This window comes from Scophthalmus maximus, chromosome 1, assembly GCF_022379125.1.
Source record: "Scophthalmus maximus strain ysfricsl-2021 chromosome 1, ASM2237912v1, whole genome shotgun sequence".
Taxonomy (NCBI): domain Eukaryota; kingdom Metazoa; phylum Chordata; class Actinopteri; order Pleuronectiformes; family Scophthalmidae; genus Scophthalmus; species Scophthalmus maximus.
This window is the reverse complement of record NC_061515.1, coordinates 284415-306429: the sequence shown is the minus strand read 5'-3', so window position 1 is coordinate 306429 and position 22015 is coordinate 284415. Positions and strand designations below refer to the sequence as shown.

The 22015-nt window shown below is 42.3% G+C and overlaps 1 protein-coding gene across 1 annotated transcript; it reads right to left on the bottom strand.

The window, feature by feature from the left end:
* Positions 1 to 467: 467 nt before the first annotated feature.
* Positions 468 to 21705, bottom strand: taf2 (TAF2 RNA polymerase II, TATA box binding protein (TBP)-associated factor). Its single transcript, XM_035629382.2, has 27 exons — positions 21100 to 21705; positions 20922 to 20976; positions 19460 to 19620; positions 18848 to 18966; positions 18574 to 18715; positions 18121 to 18352; positions 17297 to 17481; positions 17020 to 17133; positions 14921 to 15020; positions 13810 to 13895; positions 13591 to 13726; positions 13340 to 13494; positions 12595 to 12709; positions 12291 to 12400; positions 10808 to 10873; positions 10490 to 10616; positions 10192 to 10317; positions 7876 to 8016; positions 7604 to 7714; positions 7262 to 7455; positions 6593 to 6732; positions 6306 to 6375; positions 5818 to 5927; positions 3146 to 3375; positions 2006 to 2182; positions 1791 to 1893; positions 468 to 1713 (listed from the first exon to the last, which is right to left on the bottom strand). The coding sequence occupies exons 1-27, from the start codon at positions 21147 to 21149 to the stop codon at positions 1418 to 1420; spliced, it is 3651 nt and encodes a 1216-aa protein (XP_035485275.2). The 5' UTR covers positions 21150 to 21705; the 3' UTR covers positions 468 to 1417.
* Between the last annotated feature and the right edge of the window lie 310 nt (positions 21706 to 22015).

Genomic DNA, 22015 nt, shown 5'->3' with positions numbered 1-22015 from the left:
CTGTGAGGGAACGTCAGCGAAAGTCTATCTCCACAAGTGATGTTGAGATAACCAGGGCTGCAAATAAGTTATTTTCATCATCGATTAATCCATCGATTATTCTCTCGAGTAATCGATTAGTTGTTTGATCATAAAATGTTGTAAAACTCCAACATGATGTTTTGTTTTGTCCTCAGACAAAGATCTTCAGTTCACTGTCACAGAGGAGCAAAGAAACCAGAAGATATTCACATGTGAGAAGCTGAAATCAGAGATTTTTGACTTTTTTTCATAAAAACTACTTGAACAAATTAATCGATTATGAAAATAGTTGGTGATTCATTCAGTAATCGATTAACTGTTGCAGCTCTAGAGACAACTACATTATAAGGATCAGTCACCGTGGCTGATGCCAAGATACAGTCTATACACTGATGATGTGCTTTAATAAAACACAAAAACAATAAAAACACAAGTGTAACATGAGGTTATTTTATCAAATTTATTAAAAAAACAACCTTCAACACAAATGACAATGTAGCGACACGAGGCCCAGGTTGGACTTCACTTCCCACAGAACCTCTGAGTTCTAAATCAAACAGGTTCATCTACATTTCTTGTTGTTCACAATCTCTATCTTACTGTATCAACATTGTCTCATATTTTGGGTCGGATATTGTTTAATAAGAACAACCAATAAGGGAACTCGTCACCTCTTATCACAAACTCACTGGGAAATTCAGATGGCGACATTTATTCATCTCATTTAGGAAAAACAAGGTTTAACCGACTGATTACATGGGAACAATATTCTTAACCACATGAATTAGACTTTCAACACGTCTGTTCATCTCATTGGTGGATATATTGAATCCTGCATGTTTGAAACCACATGATCGACCTTGGGCAGCGGTGCCAGTGGAGCTGGATCCAAGAATATAAAAGCATCTTGAATCAACGATGACTGTTGTTTCTTTTAAAAACACACTAATATTACATTATTAGTTATTATTACGTTTTTAGTTGTACAGTGCAGTGACAATTCCTGTTGGATCCTGTGAGCGGACGAGGAAATGTCTTTTCAGACTGAATGTTGTTCACCACCAACAATCCATTGACTGAAGCTGGGACTGAGCTGTGGGACGAGGTGTCTCTGCTGGCTGACGTGCATCAGACTCTATTTGACGCGTGTGAACACGAGGTTTACCTTGATGACGCTGAAACAGTCTGCTGTTTCTTCTTTCTGTTTATCTGACGATTCATCTCTTGAACATTGTACTCCTTTTTAACATATTCTCCAAATGAGTCTACCTCATTCATTCATTCATTGCTAAGAAATGAATGTTGAGTTCACCTGAACTTGCTCCGCCTCCACTCTGCGTCTCACAGGATTCCAGAAGAGGCGGTTGTTGCAGACCCTCGCTCGTCTTCAGGACGTTTAGTCAGACAGAGACGGCGAGCGCAGCGACCTGCCGCTGGCCGGGCTGTTGCTGTAGGCGTGCGAGTTGTCCCGCTCCCGCTCCTTCTCCTTGCTCTCGTGTTTGTGCTTGTGCTTGTGTTTGTGCTTGTGCTTCTTCTTCTTCTTCTTGTGCTCGTGGTGGTGGTGGTGATGGTGGTGGCCGCCGTGCTCGCCGCCGTGTTTGGAGGACGAAGACGTGGTCTCTTTGGAGAAGGAAGGCACCGGCGTGGCGGGCATGGAGAGCATGGCCTGTTCCACGGACAGTGGCTCTTTACCTACGAAGAGGAAAGGCGTGAGTGTGTCTTCACAGGTTATGGCTTTATTTGTTTTTTTGAAATGTGTGTGTGTTTACCTGGTGTAGACGGTCTCTCTAACAAATTGAGATGTTGGTGGATGAAGGCCTGACTATCATGAACTGTCTCCATATCAATGTCTTCCTCTTCCATGGTGTTAAACTACAGCAGATCACAATCACAAATTAAAAACATAAACATTTCAGAAGATTTGAGAAGAACAAGGCCACACTGAGCGGAGCACACCGGGGGCGTAGCGTCAGAGGAACTTTACCCTGATCTTGTAGCGCCCTGCTCCTCTGACGTCTCTGACGTCATCGTCCTGCTGCTGCAGGATCTGTCCCGGCTCCGGGGGGGAGCCCAGCGGGGTCTCGGCCTTCCTCTTCAGACCCTGAGGGGGCTGGCCCACCCCACACACCCCCAATGAAATAGGATCTGGCTCTTCATCAACCTGGCACACACACAAACACATAGAACCTTAAAGTGTGTGTGGTAGTATGACTAACTTTACCTTTTCAGTTGTAAAGGGCACCATATTATGCTCCAGGCACCTCTTCAGCTGCCTCCACGTATATTTGGTTATCTGGGGTGTCTGCCAGCCCACGGAGAATGAAAAGAAAACGATGAGTCGTTGATTCGTGGTTTGGGTTGATCGTGCAGACGGTCTGTAAACCAGCCGTTCACAGCCCGGGCGTCGAGTGACGTAAGTTGACTCCTGCTACTGGGGCAACCATGCCCCCAACCTGAGCAGCACCTCCCCCCTTCAAGTGCGGAAAAACAGATCGCGTCTACGCCATCATTTTCTCCCCGCAAGCGAACGACGTCCGCGGGCATGGCCAAGCTAGAGTCGCGGCCCGGTCTGCGTGCGTACATCGGCCGGCTGGGGTAGCTAGACTCGCGGCTACAGGCTGACTGTAGCCTGACTGTCGGCCTGTAGCCGCGAGCTACGCAGGCCGGACTCTTTGCTCCGGTTTCTTCCAACGAAGACAAAAACATTATCGTTATCGTTCTATCGCCCAGCCCCTCGTGCTCTGTGTGTAATGATGGAGAACGTGTTCTGTGCCTCCCGGGTCTCTACGTCGTGTTTGTGCCTTGTCACGTGCGACTGTTGTCATGACATACACAGATCAAACCTCAGATAAGAGCTTTTGTGAAGTAGCTGCCATCTTGAAATTACAACGTAGCGTTACTCAGACGGAGGGAAACAAAGACCACCGGGCAGCTCAGCGATGACATCACGAGTGGCAAAGAAACCAGTGAAACTCCAGTTGTTGCCTAGTGTAGTGCGTCTTTAAAAAAAGTCAAAGTGAAACATTTCTATTAACACTGAACTGTCTTAAATAATTAAGGCTACACGTCCACGCTTAAGTTAAACTTTAACATGTGGACGCGGCTTGAACGATCCGACACTCACAGCTGTGAAACTCATGCCGACGCCATGGATACCGATACTTGCAGCCGTGTCCATGCCAGCACCGACCCCCAACTCGGGCTTGATGGTCGGGTTGAGAACGGCTTTCTTCTCCTTCAGGTTGAGCACGAGGCCGAGCTCCGGCAGTGGCAGACACGAGGGACGCGTCAGACCAAATAATGTGTAGTAGAGATTCACCGCGTCGCAGCGCAGACGCCAGTCGTGTGAGGTACCTGAGGAAGAAGAAGGAGAACTGATGACGTCGTTAGGGTCTGAGATACTGACTGCAACATCTGTGTTAAGTTTAAGACGAGGAAATACATATTAATCTGGGACTCTCGGTTGTTTTTCGATTTCCAGGAGGCGTTAACAACGGACGCAGACCAAAATGCGTCTGGACGCAACTGGATCAACCAGTGAGAGCGACGAATCATGTGACGTCTGTTGAGCGACAGACCAGAGCAGACAGGAGATGATGTGATGTCTGTGGTGATGATTCCACAACGCCTGTGAACCAGTGATGATGTTCTTGTTGGAGAAATGTGAAAAATATCAGGTACTTTTAGTCAAATGCTCGATCATCAGCGGCAGCCATCTTGGTTGTTTACAAAAGTTGCTTCTCTCGGCGTCACGGTATAAATTCCGCCCACTATCAGATAATCGGTTGTGATAAGACTGACAACTTTTGTACAGGAGGGAAAATCCCTTCCCCAATGGAGGAGAAGATCCAGACCGCGCCGTTTCTCAGTATGCGTTCTTCTCTGGACTTGCGTTCTCGTGTTCTCGTGAAACGTCCTCAGTCGTGGCCAAAGTACCGATCACATACAAAGAACGCATCGAGCCAAGAACGGTCCACATGCCTGGATGTTGTTCTCTCCGCGCCCCCTTTACCAAGGATGCATCGGAGGAGACTTGTGTGTTCTTGGGAGAGCCACGTATCCCAGAATGCATTTCGCGACAACAAACGGCAACGCGATTTCGATCCATTTATATATTGCAATGCTATTTTCCTCACTCACCAAAATGTCCTCCACAACCCACCACAACGTTTATTTCCCGCCACTGGCCATTATGTGTAGTCTACAGAGTGCAACATTTATAAACCTTTTTTTTTTCTTTGCACGTTCTCCCGAGTTGAACTCTCAAGAACGTTCTTGGAAAGAACACGAGTACATACTTGCGTTCTTTGGTATTGAGAAACGGCCCGTGAGTCTGGTAGAGCAAAATGAAATGAGCTCCCAGAATTCCTCTGGGTCCCAGGCTAGTGTTGTATGGAATCAGTGGTGCGCCACCATAAAGTGTCCCCTGTCTGTCGCTCAGTCGGTTGTGGTTTGTAACTTTACCACTTTGCTGCCAGAAAATCACAAAATTTACACACTGGGGCTTTAAGTGTATTTGCTAAAAATCGCTTACTGCCCCTTTAACGTGAATCCAGAGCTGAGGTAGCCGCTGCATGTTATATATAACATGTAAATATTTGAAAATCCCACAGAAACAATGAGCACAACTAAAGACTAAATAAGGAGCTCTCATCTCAGCGGCGTAATTTATACGGGCCGTTTGAGTGTGTGGAGAGTTGGACTCAATTAAAACACCAAATATTGCAGAAGCTAATGATCCAAAAGGGCCCGGCGCCGAACATCGGGGGGTTTGGGGGTGGACTGTGGCTTTGGGAAGAAGAATTGATATAATTCACTTCTTTTTCAGCAGCATAAAGGGCTGGTGAGTTTGCGTTCTTACAGCTCCGACCTTCAGTCAGTGAAACATCATCCTGCTGCAGTGTGGGGTTCAATACATGGGAGGCCTGTGGGTTATTAGAGGAGGGGGGGGGGGGGGGTCCCCACATTCTGGTCACTGTGTATTTAAACTGGCAGCAGCACCTACACACTGTCTGACCCACAAACAAAGAGTTCACTGGAAATAATGATCATCCCCGTTTTCAAACTTTGTAAATCAATAAATTAAATAACAACGCTGCAGAAAGGGGGAATATGGATTTGTGAACATGTATTGTACTCGTGTTTGGGTTTTGTGGAGGTGGTGTGTATTTAGATTGGCAGATTCTGGCTCGCTGGCTGAACGACACGTACTACCCCCTGGAAGAATAATGAAATGAAACCTGAACACACAATAGGAGGCACAACCTTGTGCGTATGTACGGTCGAGGCACCGCACCAAAAACTAACTTTACCTTTTTTATTTCACAATTGGAAGAAATAAAAAAAAGACGAAAAGAAAACAATGAATGAAAAAGACGGGGAAGGAAAATATTTCATCTGAAGCAGCCCCTTCAGCCGAGTCAATACAATACCTTTGTGTTGGGACCATTTGATAAAGATATCGACGATCCATAATGAAAAATGATTGTTAAGTCGTATCTGTGCTGTAGAACCACCGCTGAGTGTGTTCTGTCAAGAACAGGGACAATACACAATGCGCGAAACAGGAAGTGTTTGTCACGTTTCACGACGGACGTCAGAAGGAAACCGTGGTGGTGTTCGATATACTGCAGAATACTCTTATGTTGAAAGGTCAGAAAAAGGATGTAGTTTGAGCGGACGCTCTCTGTGTGTGTTGTGTGGACGGAGAGAAATAACTTTAGGCGTTAATATTTGGTTCAGCAATAAATAAAGCCAGCACAAAGAGGGCAGGTGTGTGTGTGTATGTGTTGTTACCTGAGTTCATGAGCTTCCACAGTTGATCCACCAGTGCTTCATTACACAGGGCCGAGTCCGATGTCTTTGTGAACGGTGGGTTTTTACTGAGCATGCCCAGGATCTTATGTCTACAGACAAAAAAATGAAAAAACTCACTGTTTTGGATGTCTGCATCATGTCAACTGTACAGTCATGAGGTTTGAACAGAACCTGTGTAAAATACCCAACAGGGAGATAAGAGATGAACAAGATCCACAGCTTTTTTTTTTCTGTTTGCACATCATTGTAATACCAGAGGCAGAAGGAATGTTCTGACAAAAAATAGAGGTATGTGAAATGTTAAATGTATGTGTGTGAATAATGTGTGGCTGTGTATGCAAAATGAAGCTCGAGTGGAGTTTAAAAAAATTAAAAAGTTAAAAAATAATAATACAACAATGGTGATGATGATGATGATGATGATGATGATGAAGTCACTGCCCTGAACCTGTGTGTTGTGAGCTGACCTGACATAATGAGTCGGGTCGTTCTGGACCATGACGAGCAGCCACTGCAGCTCTGTGGCACATCTTTCCACTGTTGGACAAAAAGAAGAATCCTGACCACATGTAAAAATTTGAGAACACATGGGGGGGGGGGGGGGCATCTGTAGAGGGAAAGCCTACCTTGCACTTGTGGCGGAAAACTGTTATATATATATATATATATATATATATATATATACTTTGGGGGGGTGGGGGGAGTTTACAGGGTTCAGAAAGTTGGTAAATCTACAATCTGTAAAATGTCTTACCTCTCGTGTAGTCCACCAGAGCCTCCAGTGCGGCAACGCGCACGTCTACGAAGTGTCCGTACTCGGCGTAGGACTTGAACAGCGACGGGTCGCTGGGAATGTGTCCGTTCTTCTGAAGCTGACGAACTGCTTTCAGACAACTGGAGAGAGGAAATCATAAAGGTGACCGAAAGAGATACTAACTTAACCGATGACTATCAACCGGTGCTTATAAGTTATACAGACATGACAAATGTAAATAACACAGACATGACCAAGATGCACATGATATTTTTTCTCCTCCCATTGTTGCTTACAGGCAGAGGACATATAGAAACCTTGGGAACTAAAGAAAAAAATTAATTGTATGTATTGTATTTTGCATTATTTAAAAAAAAACAAGCACTTTGCTCGGTATTCAGTGGTGTGGTTATGAAGAGATATTATGAGAAGCAAATTCTGTTGTTTTTTTGACATTTTAAAGCACAAAGAAAACTTAAGACATTTTTTATGAATATTGCAGTAGTTTTGCGTTTTTTTAAATTTTGGCACAAGATTATCTTTTTTCCTGCGAATACAAGTATATCGTTTCCAGCCTACTTTATTAATAATAATTGGTATTACCCGCTGAAAAAAAATCCCTATTGGTCGACCCCCAGTGTCCAGGAGCACATATCGCTCTGTACCTACCTGACGGTGATGGTGTTCCTGAAGCTGGGAAGTAGTTTTTCCATATTGAGGAACCGGGTGATTTCCTCCAAGATCAGACGGACGTCGCCGTTTAGATTGTCCACCGTCCGCACCTCGTTGCTAATGCTGATGGCTGGCGTCAGAGAGTTGGTGAGCGCTTCGATCAACTCTGCGCGGTAGTAGTTATCTGAAAACTGTAACGATGGAGGAAATAGAAGAGGAAGAGGAGAAATTGCAAAATCCGTTGTGGATGCTGATCACAAAGATTTACTGTTTTAAATTATGCCAAAAGAAGTTGTAACAATACTTGTCCATCATTCTGATTTATTAACTCGTCTTTACTTTGTTTTTCCTGTTGTCGTTGTACTTGATGAGGTCAAGTATAAAGTTGAGGACATCCTTGGGACAGAGGTTCTGGACATCTCTGAGTAACGCCATGGCAACCGGCATCGTCTGGAAAAAAAAAAAAATGGAAAAAAGATGACGGAAAAATCATTTGAATGCTCAGTTTTTACCATTAACTTTAGTGTAGTGTTTGGCCTTTTAAATGGAACACAACCAATATTGAAACCTTGAGGCTGATAATTTTTTTGATAATTTTTAACATGATGTACCTTTAGCAGGAAGTAGCTCTGGAAGTTGATGAAGTTGTTGGTCTTGACAATGTTGGGGCAGCTCTTACAGCAGAACATTCTGGTGAACAGGGACTTCATGGCCGGCGGGCCCTGCCAAGTGCTCACCATGGCATTGGCTATCTGCAAAGATTCACAATGTACCAACGAGAACAGATTTATTCACGTTTATAGTCGGTTGGTTCCTGTGTGAACCAAGTGACTTGACAACTGTGGGATCAAACACAAACTTCTGAACAGTAGGAGAGTTTCAAGTGTTAATGTGTTCAAAAAGACGAGCCGCAGGAGATCGGCTAAGGAAGCTAGTTAGGGTGTTAGGAGAGGAGGGTCTCTCATTTCTTATCTGTTTTATATTCAAGAACTGATCCCCAATGTAAAAGGCAAATGAGACGACACATGAGAAGCTCGTGAATTTTTTCCACAAGTATGAAGACTGGTGGCTCCGGTGGTATTTTCTAACAGGATATAAGGGAATTTATGTTAATGTTGTAATAAAGGGGCTAAGGGTCACTGGCACAGGATGTTGTCATATGGTTAGATAAATAAAGGTGAACACTGGAATGTTCCTGTATGTGCATGCATGCTTTTGAAACCAGGCTGTATTTTTTTGCGTGTCGTCGTGTGCATTCATCAGTTTTTGTGTTTTTTCCCTCTGATTTTCAGTCCCAGGCTGTTTTTTATTACTGACCCATGTTTTTTCTTTATATAATAATGCAGCCAAATCCATCTGAGAGCTCAAGTAAGCCATGCTGCACTGTGGTCAGTGTGGGTATGTAAGTCTGTGACTGCATGTGCTTGTGAGCATGGGTAGTAGTAGCAGTTGTAGTAGAGACCAAGAGGAGCCAGCACGGAGACTTAAAGAAAGAAGTGAAGTGCTGCCATTTCAGCCTCCACTCAATTTTATCATGTTGTGAAAATATTGGTTCAGGTGGAACTTGAATGGCTGTAAAAAAATGCAGTTGGGGTTAAAGTTGGAACAGACCAAATCCGGAGAATGGGAGAATTTCCTGTAGCCACAGAACGGGATTATTCAGTCAACGAGCTTTTAGCGCAGCGAGGGGTTAAACTGTTGGGTGGCCCCGCGAGCTGGGAAGTCGTACATCGTCCTCATACTGTAGCTCCTTCTCACAACATGGTTCTGCACTTAACATTTTGTTTTTACCAATTTACTAAAGTGAATTGAGGGAAACACAAGCTACTAATCCATCCACATCAATCCTTATATCAAAGTTTTATGAAGTCTATATTGTATTCTTGAAACGGAGTTACAAGGGGAAAGGGTTGAAAATCTACCCCTACGAAATGGGACACCCCTGTGAACGTGATGCGTCATCACGTAGGCAGACGTAACGTGTTTTGTACTGGAGATTCAACATGCCTACATTGACAGCGATATCATTGTAAAGACGCTGTTGCGTGGTGACAGGTGAATCACACTGAAAATACCCCGTGGTCTTATAACGACGAAACAGCACATGACGTTAGAACGTTACATATGTGGTACTAATATAACGCATAATGCTGCTATGCGACTAGCGATTTTTTTGTGTGGCTTTTATGAAGAAAAACGGCATAATACATTGAAACGACGAACAAAGAAAGTCTGTGAGTTTCTTTGGTCGCCTTGGACATTTTTTTTAGCCGACTTGCCGGTGATTGACAAGGCACATCTCACAGCCCTCCGTTTGGAGTGTGGGTCTGGAAAATCTAGCCCTCTGACCTCAATGTCAGAGAGAATTGAGACACCCCTACCCCTTCACGTGAACGCGCAAAACCGAGGGGTAGGGGTGAGGGTTCAATGGGATTGGGCCTCAGTCTTTCAGATATATTGGTATTGGCAGTTTGAGGCAGTTTTGCAGATATGCACCGACATCAAAAAAATATTTACAGAATAAACAATGCAGAGAAGCCGTGCATATATGTTTACATTTTAGGGGGGGGGGGGAAACATTATTTTCTTCATGCAAGTTCTATATGTTTCTTTTCTTACAAATTTATAGTCATTTGTAATGTAATTTATGATTAAACTATTAAATATCAAGCCTCAAAAACATTTGTTTGTCATAAGGGTTTGATAACAATATCTGCAATGGGATACCCCCCCCAAAAAATTTTTTGGGGGGGGCTATCCCATTTCAGATATTGTATATATAAGTATAAATAAAGCTTTACCAAGAACAGTAAAGAATCACATATTCATTCATACAGTCCATCCGTAGCTATACCAAGCTGCTACACTGTTACACCTTGTTGCTGAAATATCAATATACGCGCACACACACACGCACATATACGTACCGTGGCCAAACAGAAGCAGGCCTGCATGCGGACTTTGTAGAAACACTGTTCTTGCTCTAAGATGTCAGTTAAAGCAAGTCTAGAGGCAGGAGTTGGAAACTTTTCCAGTGCTGAGATGGACTCCTCCTAACAGAGAGACAAGGTACACACACATTTACTAGTAGCAACTAATAGTTTCATCAACTTCTGTTGGCTGAGAAGGCAGACACAAAAAACGTCTGGTAGCTCACGTATCTGTACAACAAGTTGGTTGAAGGATTCACAAATGTTAAAACTGGTATTCTTGTCATTGGCGGACCTGTGCGACTACATCCCTCTCGTAGCGCAGCTGGAACTGCCACATGAAGTCCGCCTGCTCAAACTCCACCTTCCTCAGAATGGACATGTCTGGGTCGATCCGGATCCAGAGGAGAGGAGAGTCGGCGCTGCAGAGGCACAGAGAGGACAATGTTCAGTAGGTAAGTAAAATGATGAATCTGTGGACACTAGCTCTAGGAGAATCTACCGCTGCTTTCACAAAACATTGAATTTTCAACATGGTGTCTAAGGATATAGGTCATGGGGATGTAGTCGAGTAAATCTTTTAAAACTCTGTGACAGACAGAGAAAATCTTACTCCATGGCTGACAAATCCATGTCGACCTCCTCTCCATTCATCAGAGGAATCTTCTTTTTCTTGTTTCTGGGAAAAGAAAACCAACAGAACAATCAGACACGAAAGTGGCTGATCATTTCAAAATGTTTGAATTGGTGAAAGGCTCCTTTGTCTAATTTCCTGAGGTGGTTATGAAAGATAACAGATCAAGATTAGTGCTCATAGAGAGAAATGTAGCAAAAACTGAGTCAAACATAGCCGCAAGCGGCAACTGGAGGGTTCAAACCGTCTGACATTCGTCCTCCCATTCATGGGATGTAAACCAACCTCGGTGTGTTTATTCAACCGATGGTGCGAGAGGTCCCCAGTGAATTTGGTCGTGATAGGTTTTTAGCATCTTGAGTTATTAACATATATGCTATAGGCCACGCCCACTTAAACAAATCAAGATGGTGCCTGCGGTTATTGAGATATATGTTTTTGTGGCGTCCCCTATAGGTTGTTAACAAAATGCTAGGAGAACTGTAGCTAATCACAGCTGTAAGTTATGAACCAAGATGTATGATTTGGGTGCATGAAAAGCGCTTTATAAATCAAATATATTATTATTATTATCATGATGATTGGACAAATGGTTAATGACTTATAGCTTAATATTCCTCTAACCACCCCTGCAAAAACATTTTGACTAGCAGCGGCCATGTTTTTCGACCAATCTTGCTCATTTATAATAGAAATTTGTATTTTAATACTTTAAGGAGTCATATTTGAAGCTTTGGTGGAGAGGAGGACTATGAACAAACTGTTATCCATCATGGATAACATGCACCATCCTCTCCACCTCACACTGGACAGACAGCGGAGCTCCTTCTCCAACAGGCTGATTCAGCTTTGCTGTCACGAGGAACCGTTACAGGAAATCTTTCCTGCCACAAGCCATGAAACACCTCTCCTCTGGCTAACAGATAGACCTTGTTCCACTGTCAATACTTCATGTAAATTCTGTGAATTATTATTCTTAATTTCTATATTTTTGGGGGCAATTCGTATATTTTAAATTAATTGTGTAAATATTGTATACATTTCTTAATGTGTGAAGTGTGCTGCGTGAAAACGTGCTGTTGCTACACCAGAATTTCCCAGTTTGGGATGAATAAAGTATTTATCTATCTATCTATCTATCTACCAAATTTGTTGTTGATAGTCAAATTTAAAAAAAATTCTATTCTTATTAGTTTTTGATAATTAGCGCAAAATGTTGTCACCTGGCACGTTAGTGATCCATGAGGCTTGTTGTAGAAACATATTGAACTTGACGTGTGATGCGGCTGGCCTTTAACTTTTGGGCCTTAATCACAGTGCCACCATGGTGCACTGTGATTGATTACCAATTTGAATAATCAGGATAGGGGCCAAAAAATGCATATATAATAAGAAATACTGGAGATACTGGAATGATAGGCATATATATAATGAAGTATTGTGTGCATTGCTGTGTTTGTACCGTCGGCTCTTGGAGTGGCAGGGGATGTCATGTTTGAGGCTGTTCTCCTCGATCTGCAGTGTGTGGTTGAAAGAGCCATCCAGCTCCTGCACCGTCACCTTGATGGGACCCTGAAATGAAATTATTCCACAAAACATTTTTTTACTATTCAAAACAGAAAAAATCTAAATCTTATGTGGGTCAGACAGCAATTCTTCTTTTAACGCCTTTCAGACATGGAATTCTTGATTTGTCCAAGTTCTGGCTTCTTTCCTCTGAACATAAACAACAGACTCGTTCCATATATACGTATCTCGAGGCTCACCACATATTTCTGAGTTCCAGCTGAGGTATAGTCCTGACGGATCTCCAGCTCCAACACATTCCTCTTCCTGTTGAAGGCAAAACTTCCAAAGAATTTCACCACGCTGCTCTGGTCTCTGGACACCACCAGTTAAGACATATACACAGATGACCAAGAACGGGTTGGGGTATAATTATGATAATAATCAAAGAATATTGTTAATTGTTATGAATATTAAAAATATTTATTTTGTAAGGGAAAAAATAAATAAATAAATATATATATATATATATTGTAAAATATGTTAAGATGTTTTTCTTTCTTGTTTTGCCTTCATCGTCATTTCTACCATTTGATCAGCTTCAGATTTATTTTAGAATCTATATTGTATTTCTGAATATATGTATATAATCTTCGTATTCTATTGCATCATATATACATAGATGCAGTGTTTGTCATACATTTACATATTCAATTTTTTACAAATTGATTTTTTCTGTTTTTTTGCCATTAATATTACTTAGTTCTTTTTTTAAATTATTATTATTATCCCTTTTATTGTGTAGGGGTGTGGGGGTTGAAGCACAGTGTTTCATGTTACGTTTTTGGTTTGTATATGCCATGTTTGATATTGTACAAAAAATTATAAATATACATATACATAATTTTCTTTCCCTTTTGAAACTACATACAACAAAAATCGCACAATTTAAGTGGGACTCTTACGGACTGTTTTTCAAACAGACCCATTGCAGATAAAGGATACACCCACTGTTTGATGAGTGGGCCTATGTCTTTGCCGGAGACGTTGGAGATGGACTTGAGGAAGGCGTGAGTGGACAGAAGCATCTGACTCCACATGTGACTCTGGTACTTCTGGGACGAGGCCGTACTGGCCAGACTCAAGAGCTTGTTGAAAACCTGAAGGACCGAGGACAACAGGAAATCATCATGTCAACGTTCACTGGTTCTGACAGTCTGAAATAAAACAGACCGAGACGACAGGTTGTGTCCGACCTGCAGCATGAACTCCATGCTGATCCTGTTCTCGATCAGTCTCATCACCAGGTGGGCCTTGCACAGGAACATCTTGTAGTAGTCCCAGGACAACGTGTGGGGGTGTTTGATGGAGAAGTGAAGGTGGGGAGTTGGACTGAAGAGGAAAAAGCAAAAGTTTGAAATGATTCCATCACTAATTACATTTCAAACTTTAAATCATTTGAAAAAATGTTTTACTTGTCTTTCTCTTTTCCTCCACTGAAGGTCGGGTGCAGCAGAACTCCTCCCATCCGAAGCTCATAGTCCACAATCTTATCCAGCTCCTGTTCGACAGCAGATTAACATTTATTAACATGAATAAAAAAGTTTTTACACATCTTTTTCTTCTTCTAATGCACATCATTTGCTGGGCTGCAAAGATTATTTTCATTAGCCATTAATCTGTTGATCTTTTTCTAAAGTTATTTTACCTATAAAATGTTTAAAACCTTGTTAGAGGTGCAATATGATGTATTCCAATGTCCTGTTTTGTTAGACCAACAGTCACAACAATGTTATATCATAAGTATATCATAATAATTTAGATTGAAACACAATTAAAAGGATAACTGATCATCAAAATAGTTGGTGATAGTGCTGGGCGATAAAACGATAACGATATGTATCGCGATAGACACGTAATCAATATCAATAGAAAAAGCGTTCGATAGGACGTTTTCGATTATTTTTTTTCCCTCGTTGGAAGAAACCTGAGCAAAGAGTCTAGCTAAGCCAGTAATTGAGTATAATGTTTTTGAAAAATAAAAGTCAAATTTCTCTGATTTAAGCTTCTTAAATATGAATATTTTCTGGTTTCTTTGCTCCTCTGTTCCAGTAAACGGAATATCTTTGGTGTGTGGACAAAACAAAACATCATCTTTGGCTTTTGGGAAACACCATTGTTTAATTTTTCACAATTTTATGACAATGAAAATAATCGTGAAATGAATCAATTAAACGTTTTTAATCAAAATGTTGTCCTCCTTTCATTGCGAACTAGCTCAGAGTTTTCCAGGTTGAATTAATTTCAGGGCGACTAAAAAGAAAAAGTAATTATCTGAAGCATCAGGTTTCGTACAGTGAGGAGCCTCTGAGCGCCGCATGAGGTTTGTTCATCTATTAATCTAGTAACTACGCTGATGACAACATGCATCAAGATGGATTCATGAGGGAGCTGACCGATTCTGATCAATCAGTTTAACATGTGATCACGCTGTACATTCATTTACCTGAAGTTAATGAGCAGCACGTCACAAAGTCAGTAAAAAAGGAAACTGTGTTGAACGGACACAGTGGATGGAACCGTTACCTCTTTAATCCAGTGCCGATACTCGTTGACCCCAAAGGTTTTCTTCAGGTAGAGGCCGTAGATGTAACCGGAGATTCCCTTCAACACCCACTCATCGGCCCTTCAGAGGCAAAAAAAACAAACAAGCCACGTTACTGAAATGCAAACTCACAAAACAAAAATGAATTCATTAAATGTCCTTTATAGGAATTATTCAGAATACAAAAAATGGCTTAAATGCCCCTTTAAGCTCTCATTTGAGTTTTTTTAAAAATAGTTAATTTTACCCTCAGGTTATGGTTTTGGAAGGTATGGCGATCACAAGTCTCATAAAATGTACCAACCCTGGATTTATTGGCTTGTAAAAAAAAAGAAAGAAATGAAAAGAAAAGACAACAAGCTGATCCAACCTCAGTGGTTTAATGCTGAAATGGATCCGAGTCTTGTTTATATAATGATGATAACAACAATCTCATCTGTCTTTCCTGATCTCCACCTCACAGACCAACTGAACCCTTTTTAGAAATGAAGCCTCACGTTTAGTCAAGACGCATTAAAGATGCTCTAAAACACAACACGACCTTCAGAGAGTCAAGTCTTTCATCACATCAGCAGAAAGTCCTGAAGAAGAAACAATTGTCTGTTTGTTCCTTCATTACAAAGACACACGATGCTGAAACAAAACAGTAATCCAAAGGTCTCAACTTCAGTTTCTCACATTTGGAGGGAGAGCAGTTTCTCCGACACGCAACCGAGTTGCAGCCTGTTTTCAATTACAACCCCCCCCCCCCGATTAATTGCTCGCAGGCAGCGCTGTTTGCTTGCTAAAAAAATCAAAGGGGTCTGTGACTTTCCTGAGGTTCTTTTTTCTTCCTGACACACCAGCCGGGCTCAACAACAAAAGCAAACCAAGGTCCCACATCTGAAGTGAGTTTAGAGGTCAGAGAGGATGAAGGGGAGCGGGGGTGAGCGGAGGTAAAGGTAGGACACACAAGGCTACATACAACACATTTTAGTTTTTAAAACTAAACAAAAAATCATCTCATGAGATGAGATGTCTTATGTTCACGTCGGTGTGAACAGGAAGTAGATTGTCGACAGAGGAGCAAAGAAACCAGAAAATATTCACATGGAAGAAGCTGAAATCAGAGAATTTTGACTTTTTTCCCCCATAAAAACTACTTGAACCGATTAATTGATTATCAAAATAGTTGTTGATTACTAATCATTAACTGTTGCAGCTCTAGATGTATCCACAATTTCTGTTATTATCCTCATCAGAAAGCAATGTATTATTGAAAGACAAGAGGCAGTAGAGTTGTAAAGTTCCATTGATGGTCTCTCTCTCTCAGGAGCGAGCCCCTCGGAGGGGCACAGGCAGCGATCCATCACTCTGGTTAATACAGTCATTCAGGCCGGCGCTGGAACCATCTTGCGACTCCTGACAGAACAGCACAGTTCTGTAGTAAATCTCTCATCACCAGCATCATATGAGAAAGGTTCCGAGGGTAAATGATACCACACTGAAATACCACAAAGGCTCAGAGGCTGCCGGCCTTGACTCCAGTGAAAAGGGTCTGCACGTTACATGAGTTATGCCTCCAAACAATAACGGCAGCACTTTTCCATCTCGGGAAAAAATCTGGCCTCTCCGATGATGACTGTGGTCCGTCCACGGCTGAACTCGTAACACACGTCTTCACGTGAAAGGCTTAAAGCTACAGTGTGTAATATTTAGAAGAGCTTATTCACAGAAATTGAATATATTGTCCACAACTATGTGTTCGTATATGTATAATCACCTGCAACAAACAACCAATGTTTTTTCTTCAACATTGAATGAGTTAAATTTGTCAAGGAAGTTATGTTTTCCCCCCTGTTCGTTTGTTTGTCAGCAGGATTACACCAAAAAACACAGAACTTTCTTGATCTTGACAGGGATAAAAATTCCAGCATAATTAGAGGACTGATTCTAAGATTGTGCACAATTATTATTATTTTTTTAATTTTATTTTGGTTACGCATTTTCATACCAATAAGCACAAGGGTCCTCGGATGGGCCCAAATTGTTTGCCATTTAAATCACGTGGGTGCTGGAAAGGAAAAGGTGAATGTCTCACCACGACATCCTGGAGATGAAACAGCCAAAGAACTGCTGAGCCAGGGCCTGGGCCAGACAGCGCCGGGTCTGCGGGGTCTGGTCTATGATCATGGCACTGTGAAGCAGGTTGGTGCTGAAAGACGGAGGCAACAGCTGAATATTGAGAGTTTGAATACAGAAGGACTGTAATCTACATCCACTGTTGTCTATTGTAAATGATATTTCAAGTAACACAAAAACAGGTTGCACTGGTACAGAAAACCACAAATCAAATCATGACCTGATGTTATGATTACCTAAAGATGCTCATGGACGCATAGGAGGACACTTGTACGTAGGCCTCGTCTACAAACACGGTCTTAAAGCAGGCGTACGGGTAGCGACACGTCAGGATCTCTTCGTAGAACTCAAAGATCTCGTGCAGGTAAGACATGGAGTGTTTGAGCAGCGGCAAAAGCTGCGGCAGGCAGAAGTGGGTCACCTGAGAGGGGAAACAGGAGCATGTACAGTGTTAGCAATCAGCACTTTGTATATTTTAAAGATTTTTTTTTAAATAATGGTGCTGCTAATACAATTACAACCGGAGGTTTTCCTTCCATGTGAGGTCTGACCGTCTGCAGTACTGTTACCAATCTTGTTTCTTCATAGATCGTCATTACATCCTGCTTCAGATCTACGAGTACCGTACTATGCAAACACTTGTTTCACACGTGACTCAAACTCTGGTTTGCCTTTGTATATGATCTTTACCTTGTCTGTAAGTTGTCTGTACATTGTCTGTATAGTGTATTTCTTTAGAGTGGCTAAATGCACGGTTCTGTGACTGGAGGAAAAACATTTAACATCAACACTGCCACCTTGTGTTCAGGGACCTCTAGTGGTCATGAGTGGGAAATACAAAGAATGATGAAACATTACTGTAGTGATTCTATTGGGCACTAGTTGTATCTGGAGTTGTTTTCCATCTATTTCAGTGTATAAAGGTAATCCTGCCCCATGACCCTGCTCACTATCAGCTCATCTAATCACAGTCGACCAATGTTGTGTTGTATCTTCAAGCTAATTGCGTGTAATGTCAAATTTGTTAACGCACACAGCGAGATCTTCATTTTAAACCCACCTCGTGCATGTAGGGGTCCACCAGGATTTCAAAGGGCCCCACAGACAGGGAGATGTTGGGGGCGGCCGTGGGAATGGGGAGGACATAGTGAAACGTCTTCTTCCTCATGTCGTGGGTGTAGATGGTCTCCACCAGGTCGCCGCAGGACACGGCGATCATGGACGCGTCGACGGTGAACTCCAGCTTCCACGTGCAGAGCTCCGAGTAAGAGTCCACGCAGGGGAACCAGAACCTGTGGGTCGTAGAAGTCGATCTTATGAGCTTTCAGGCACAAGCCAATAAACTAAAATAAATACATGATTACTGCTATTGTGTAATTACTACTACCATCTTTTCGGCACAAAATGTTTTTCCATTTTTCCAAGTATGAGCAGCTACTTAAAAAACAAAGTATTTTAAATGCTATCAACTTCTATTAAATGGGGACATTTAATAACTATGTTTTCCGATTACCTGGTGGAGTTCTGGTATCCAAAGGAAAACACGTGAGCGCCCCGCTCCGCCATGCTGCCCTCGACATCAGGAACAACAAAGTGGAGACCTCCTTTTGGCTGGTCCAGGGAAAATTCTATGTACACCTTCAAAACCTTCAAATCTGAAGGAAACAAAAACCACAACACAGGAACGCATTTCAGTTTTACTAAGACAACTTGGTAATAATCATCTCACCTGACCACATCAATCAATGCCATACAGAATTTTAAACGTGGACTTCCCTCTTTCTTACCATCTCCTTGTTTCCAGAGTTCAGAGGGAACTTTGATGACCAGCTCCCCGTGTCCTGCGTCGGGGTCCACCGCGCTCACTGCTGCTGTGTAGGCACTGGAGAAATAGTTCAGGTTCCTCCTGCAAAGACATTTTTTATAAAAACCGATATGTATTTTTGGGGGCAGATTCTGATATCGATATCACGGAGAACAAGATTTCAAATACCGATCGGCCTATATATATTTATATATATATACGTATATATATGCCAATGATTCCCAAGATGTTGTTATCAAACCTTTTTGACAAAGAAATGTAATTGAGGCTTGATATTTTTAGTTTAACCATAAACTTAATCATAAATAACTAGAAAGAAAAAAAGAAAACACTAATACAACTAAATATTAAGAACTTGAATTTTCGGCATTGTTTATTCTGTACAATAAAAGATTTTATATTGGTAACCATAGGCGCTGATACCGATTTGCGGTGAAAGGCCAATATCGGCCAACCGACATATCGGTCGGTCTCTAAATCTGACCCGTCACCTCACAGCACAACCAAATGTATTTCCAGTTTTCTGACTGTTCATCTGTTGAGCAGAGGAACGCACAGGTACTGATATACTCACTGCTTGGACTCATGGTGACACACCTCCAGCGTGGGGTCATTGTAAATGAACGGGGCTTCGAGCTCGTTGACTCGAACCCTGTAGATGCGACACTGTTTACTGTTGAGCTTGATCCTGTTCAGGTTGACCACTGTGGGGAAAAGGGTGAGCTCCACAAAGCCCTGGGAGATGAGAAGAGAGTGGAAAAACAAGAACACAAGATCAAGAACACAAGAACAAAAACAAGAGAGAAGTTGTGTGCGGAGCCATTGTCAAAGAAAATATCTCTTATTTTATTCTAATTTATTTATTTGAAGTTATATTGGTTTTGTGATTCTGTCTGGAGAGAGTGATTCTGTCTGGAGGGTGATTCTGTGTGGTGAGGGTTATTAGAGGGTGATTCTGTCTGGAGAGGGTTATTAGAGAGTTATTAGAGAGTGATTCTGTCTGGAGAGGGTTATTAGAGAGTGATTCTGTCTGGAGAGGGTTATTAGAGGGTTATTAGAGGGTGATTCTGTCTGGAGAGGGTTATTAGAGAGTTATTAGAGAGTGATTCTGTCTGGAGAGGGTTATTAGAGAGTGATTCTGTCTGGAGAGGGTTATTAGAGGGTTATTAGAGAGTGATTCTGTCTGGAGAGAGTTATTAGAGAGTTATTAGAGGGTGATTCTGTCTGGAGAGAGTTATTAGAGAGTTATTAGAGGGTGATTCTGTCTGGAGAGGGTTATTAGAGAGTTATTCGAGGGTGATTCTGTCTCGAGAGAGTTATTAGAGAGTTATTAGAGGGTGATTCTGTCTGGAGAGGGTTATTAGAGAGTTATTAGAGGGTGATTCTGTCTGGAGAGAGTTATTAGAGGGTGATTCTGTCTGGAGAGAGTTATTAGAGAGTTATTAGAGGATGATTATATCTGGAGAGAGTTATTAGAGGGTGATTCTGTCTGGAGAGAGTTATTAGGGAGTTATTAGAGGGTGATTCTGTCTGGAGAGGGTTATTAGAGAGTTATTCGAGGGTGATTCTGTCTGGAGAGGGTTATTAGAGAGTTATTAGAGGGTGATTCTGTCTGGAGAGGGTTATTAGAGAGTTATTAGAGGGTGATTCTGTCTGGAGAGAGTTATTAGAGGGTGATTCTGTCTGGAGAGAGTTATTAGAGAGTTATTAGAGGATGATTATATCTGGAGAGAGTTATTAGAGAGTTATTAGAGGGTGATTCTGTCTGGAGAGAGTTATTAGAGGGTGATTCTGTCTGGAGAGAGTTATTAGAGGATGATTATGTCTGGAGAGGGTTATTAGAGAGTTATTAGAGGGTGATTCTGTCTGGAGAGAGTTATTAGAGGGTGATTCTGTCTGGAGAGGGTTATGAGAGGGTGATTAGAGAGTGATTTTGTCTGGAGAGAGTTATTAGAGAGTTATTAGAGAGTGATTCTGTCTGGAGAGGGTTATGAGAGGGTGATTAGAGGGTGATTCTGTCTGCTGGTTGAACTCACGATGACAGACTTCCTCTGGAAGTTGATGTTGTTGATGCAAACCACCTGGTGGGTCGTAAAGAGCAGAGGAAGAAGACAGTAGGTCAGTATGTCAATCAATCTGTTCACAACTGACTGTAACTTGAACTTGGATCAGAAACATCGTTTCATTCATTCATCGACAGAAAGAGAAACTTATAATTTGAACGGGCGCGGGCTCTCGAATCCTTTATCCTTCTTCCTGTTCATCTTCACTCGTCGTCGTTGTTGTTGTTGTTGTTGTTGTTGTCGTCGTCCTCGTCGTCGTGGAGCCTCGACTGAAGTTGCAACATGCTGTTTGTCTCGCTGCTCCGAGTCATTAGCCGCGCCGGGCTAACTTTGCTAGCTCGATTCCTCTCAGACTCACACAGACGGTTACAAACCAACTGTAACAGCGACGCCGGAAGAAACGAGGTTCACGCTTCATGCGACACAATGACGTCGGAGGTCAGCAGCGAGCCACGGAGCCACGGAGCCACGGAGCCGCTCCTCTCTGAGGCGAGTGGGTCGTTAGCTTCCGTTCGTCTCCTCGTGAGACGCCGTAGTTCACTAGCTGTCGTTACCGCAGCCGCGGTGTGGATGTGAGTCCCTCGGTCGGTGGTGACTCTCGGTCGGTGGCGGACAGACGAGCACCGGGTCCACGGACGAGCTGAACCGGTCACGAAGCATCAAACACACCCAGATATCACGCCTGGTGTCCGGCGGGTCGTTGCACTGTGGACGCTGCTGCACCGCGGTCCGCCATTTTGTTTCTAACCTTTTAACTCCCGCGTAAAAAAAAAGACAACAAGCAAAAAAAAATTAAATATAAATGAGATAATCACAAAAAAATACATACAACAGACATTTATCAAAGGTATTATAGAGTTATATTTAAAAGTAAATTATAATTGTTTTTTAATTTATGTATATAAAAAATAGACGCTCCTACGTCATTGTTACGTCAGAGGGGGCGGGGACTGACTGCCTGCCGAGAAGTGCATGAACTCCGCGGGAGCGCGCACAGCGGAAGCAAGAGTTGTCATGTTTTTAGTTTTTTGGACTTTTTTTCTGCACGTCGTATTAAATAATCTGTA

What these genes read in the sequence shown, in the direction of transcription:
- taf2 (XM_035629382.2), bottom strand. Translation starts at nt 21,149, where the DNA reads ATGAACAGGAAGAAGGATAAAGGATTCGAGAGCCCGCGCCCGTTCAAA. An exon ending in TCCAGAGGAAGTCTGTCATC is followed by an intron (nt 19,621 to 20,921) that starts GTGAGTTCAACC and finishes CTCATCTCCCAG; the next exon opens with GGCTTTGTGGAGCTCACCCT. An exon ending in GTGGAAGCTCATGAACTCAG is followed by an intron (nt 3,376 to 5,817) that starts GTAACAACACAT and finishes CTTCTTCCTCAG; the next exon opens with GTACCTCACACGACTGGCGT.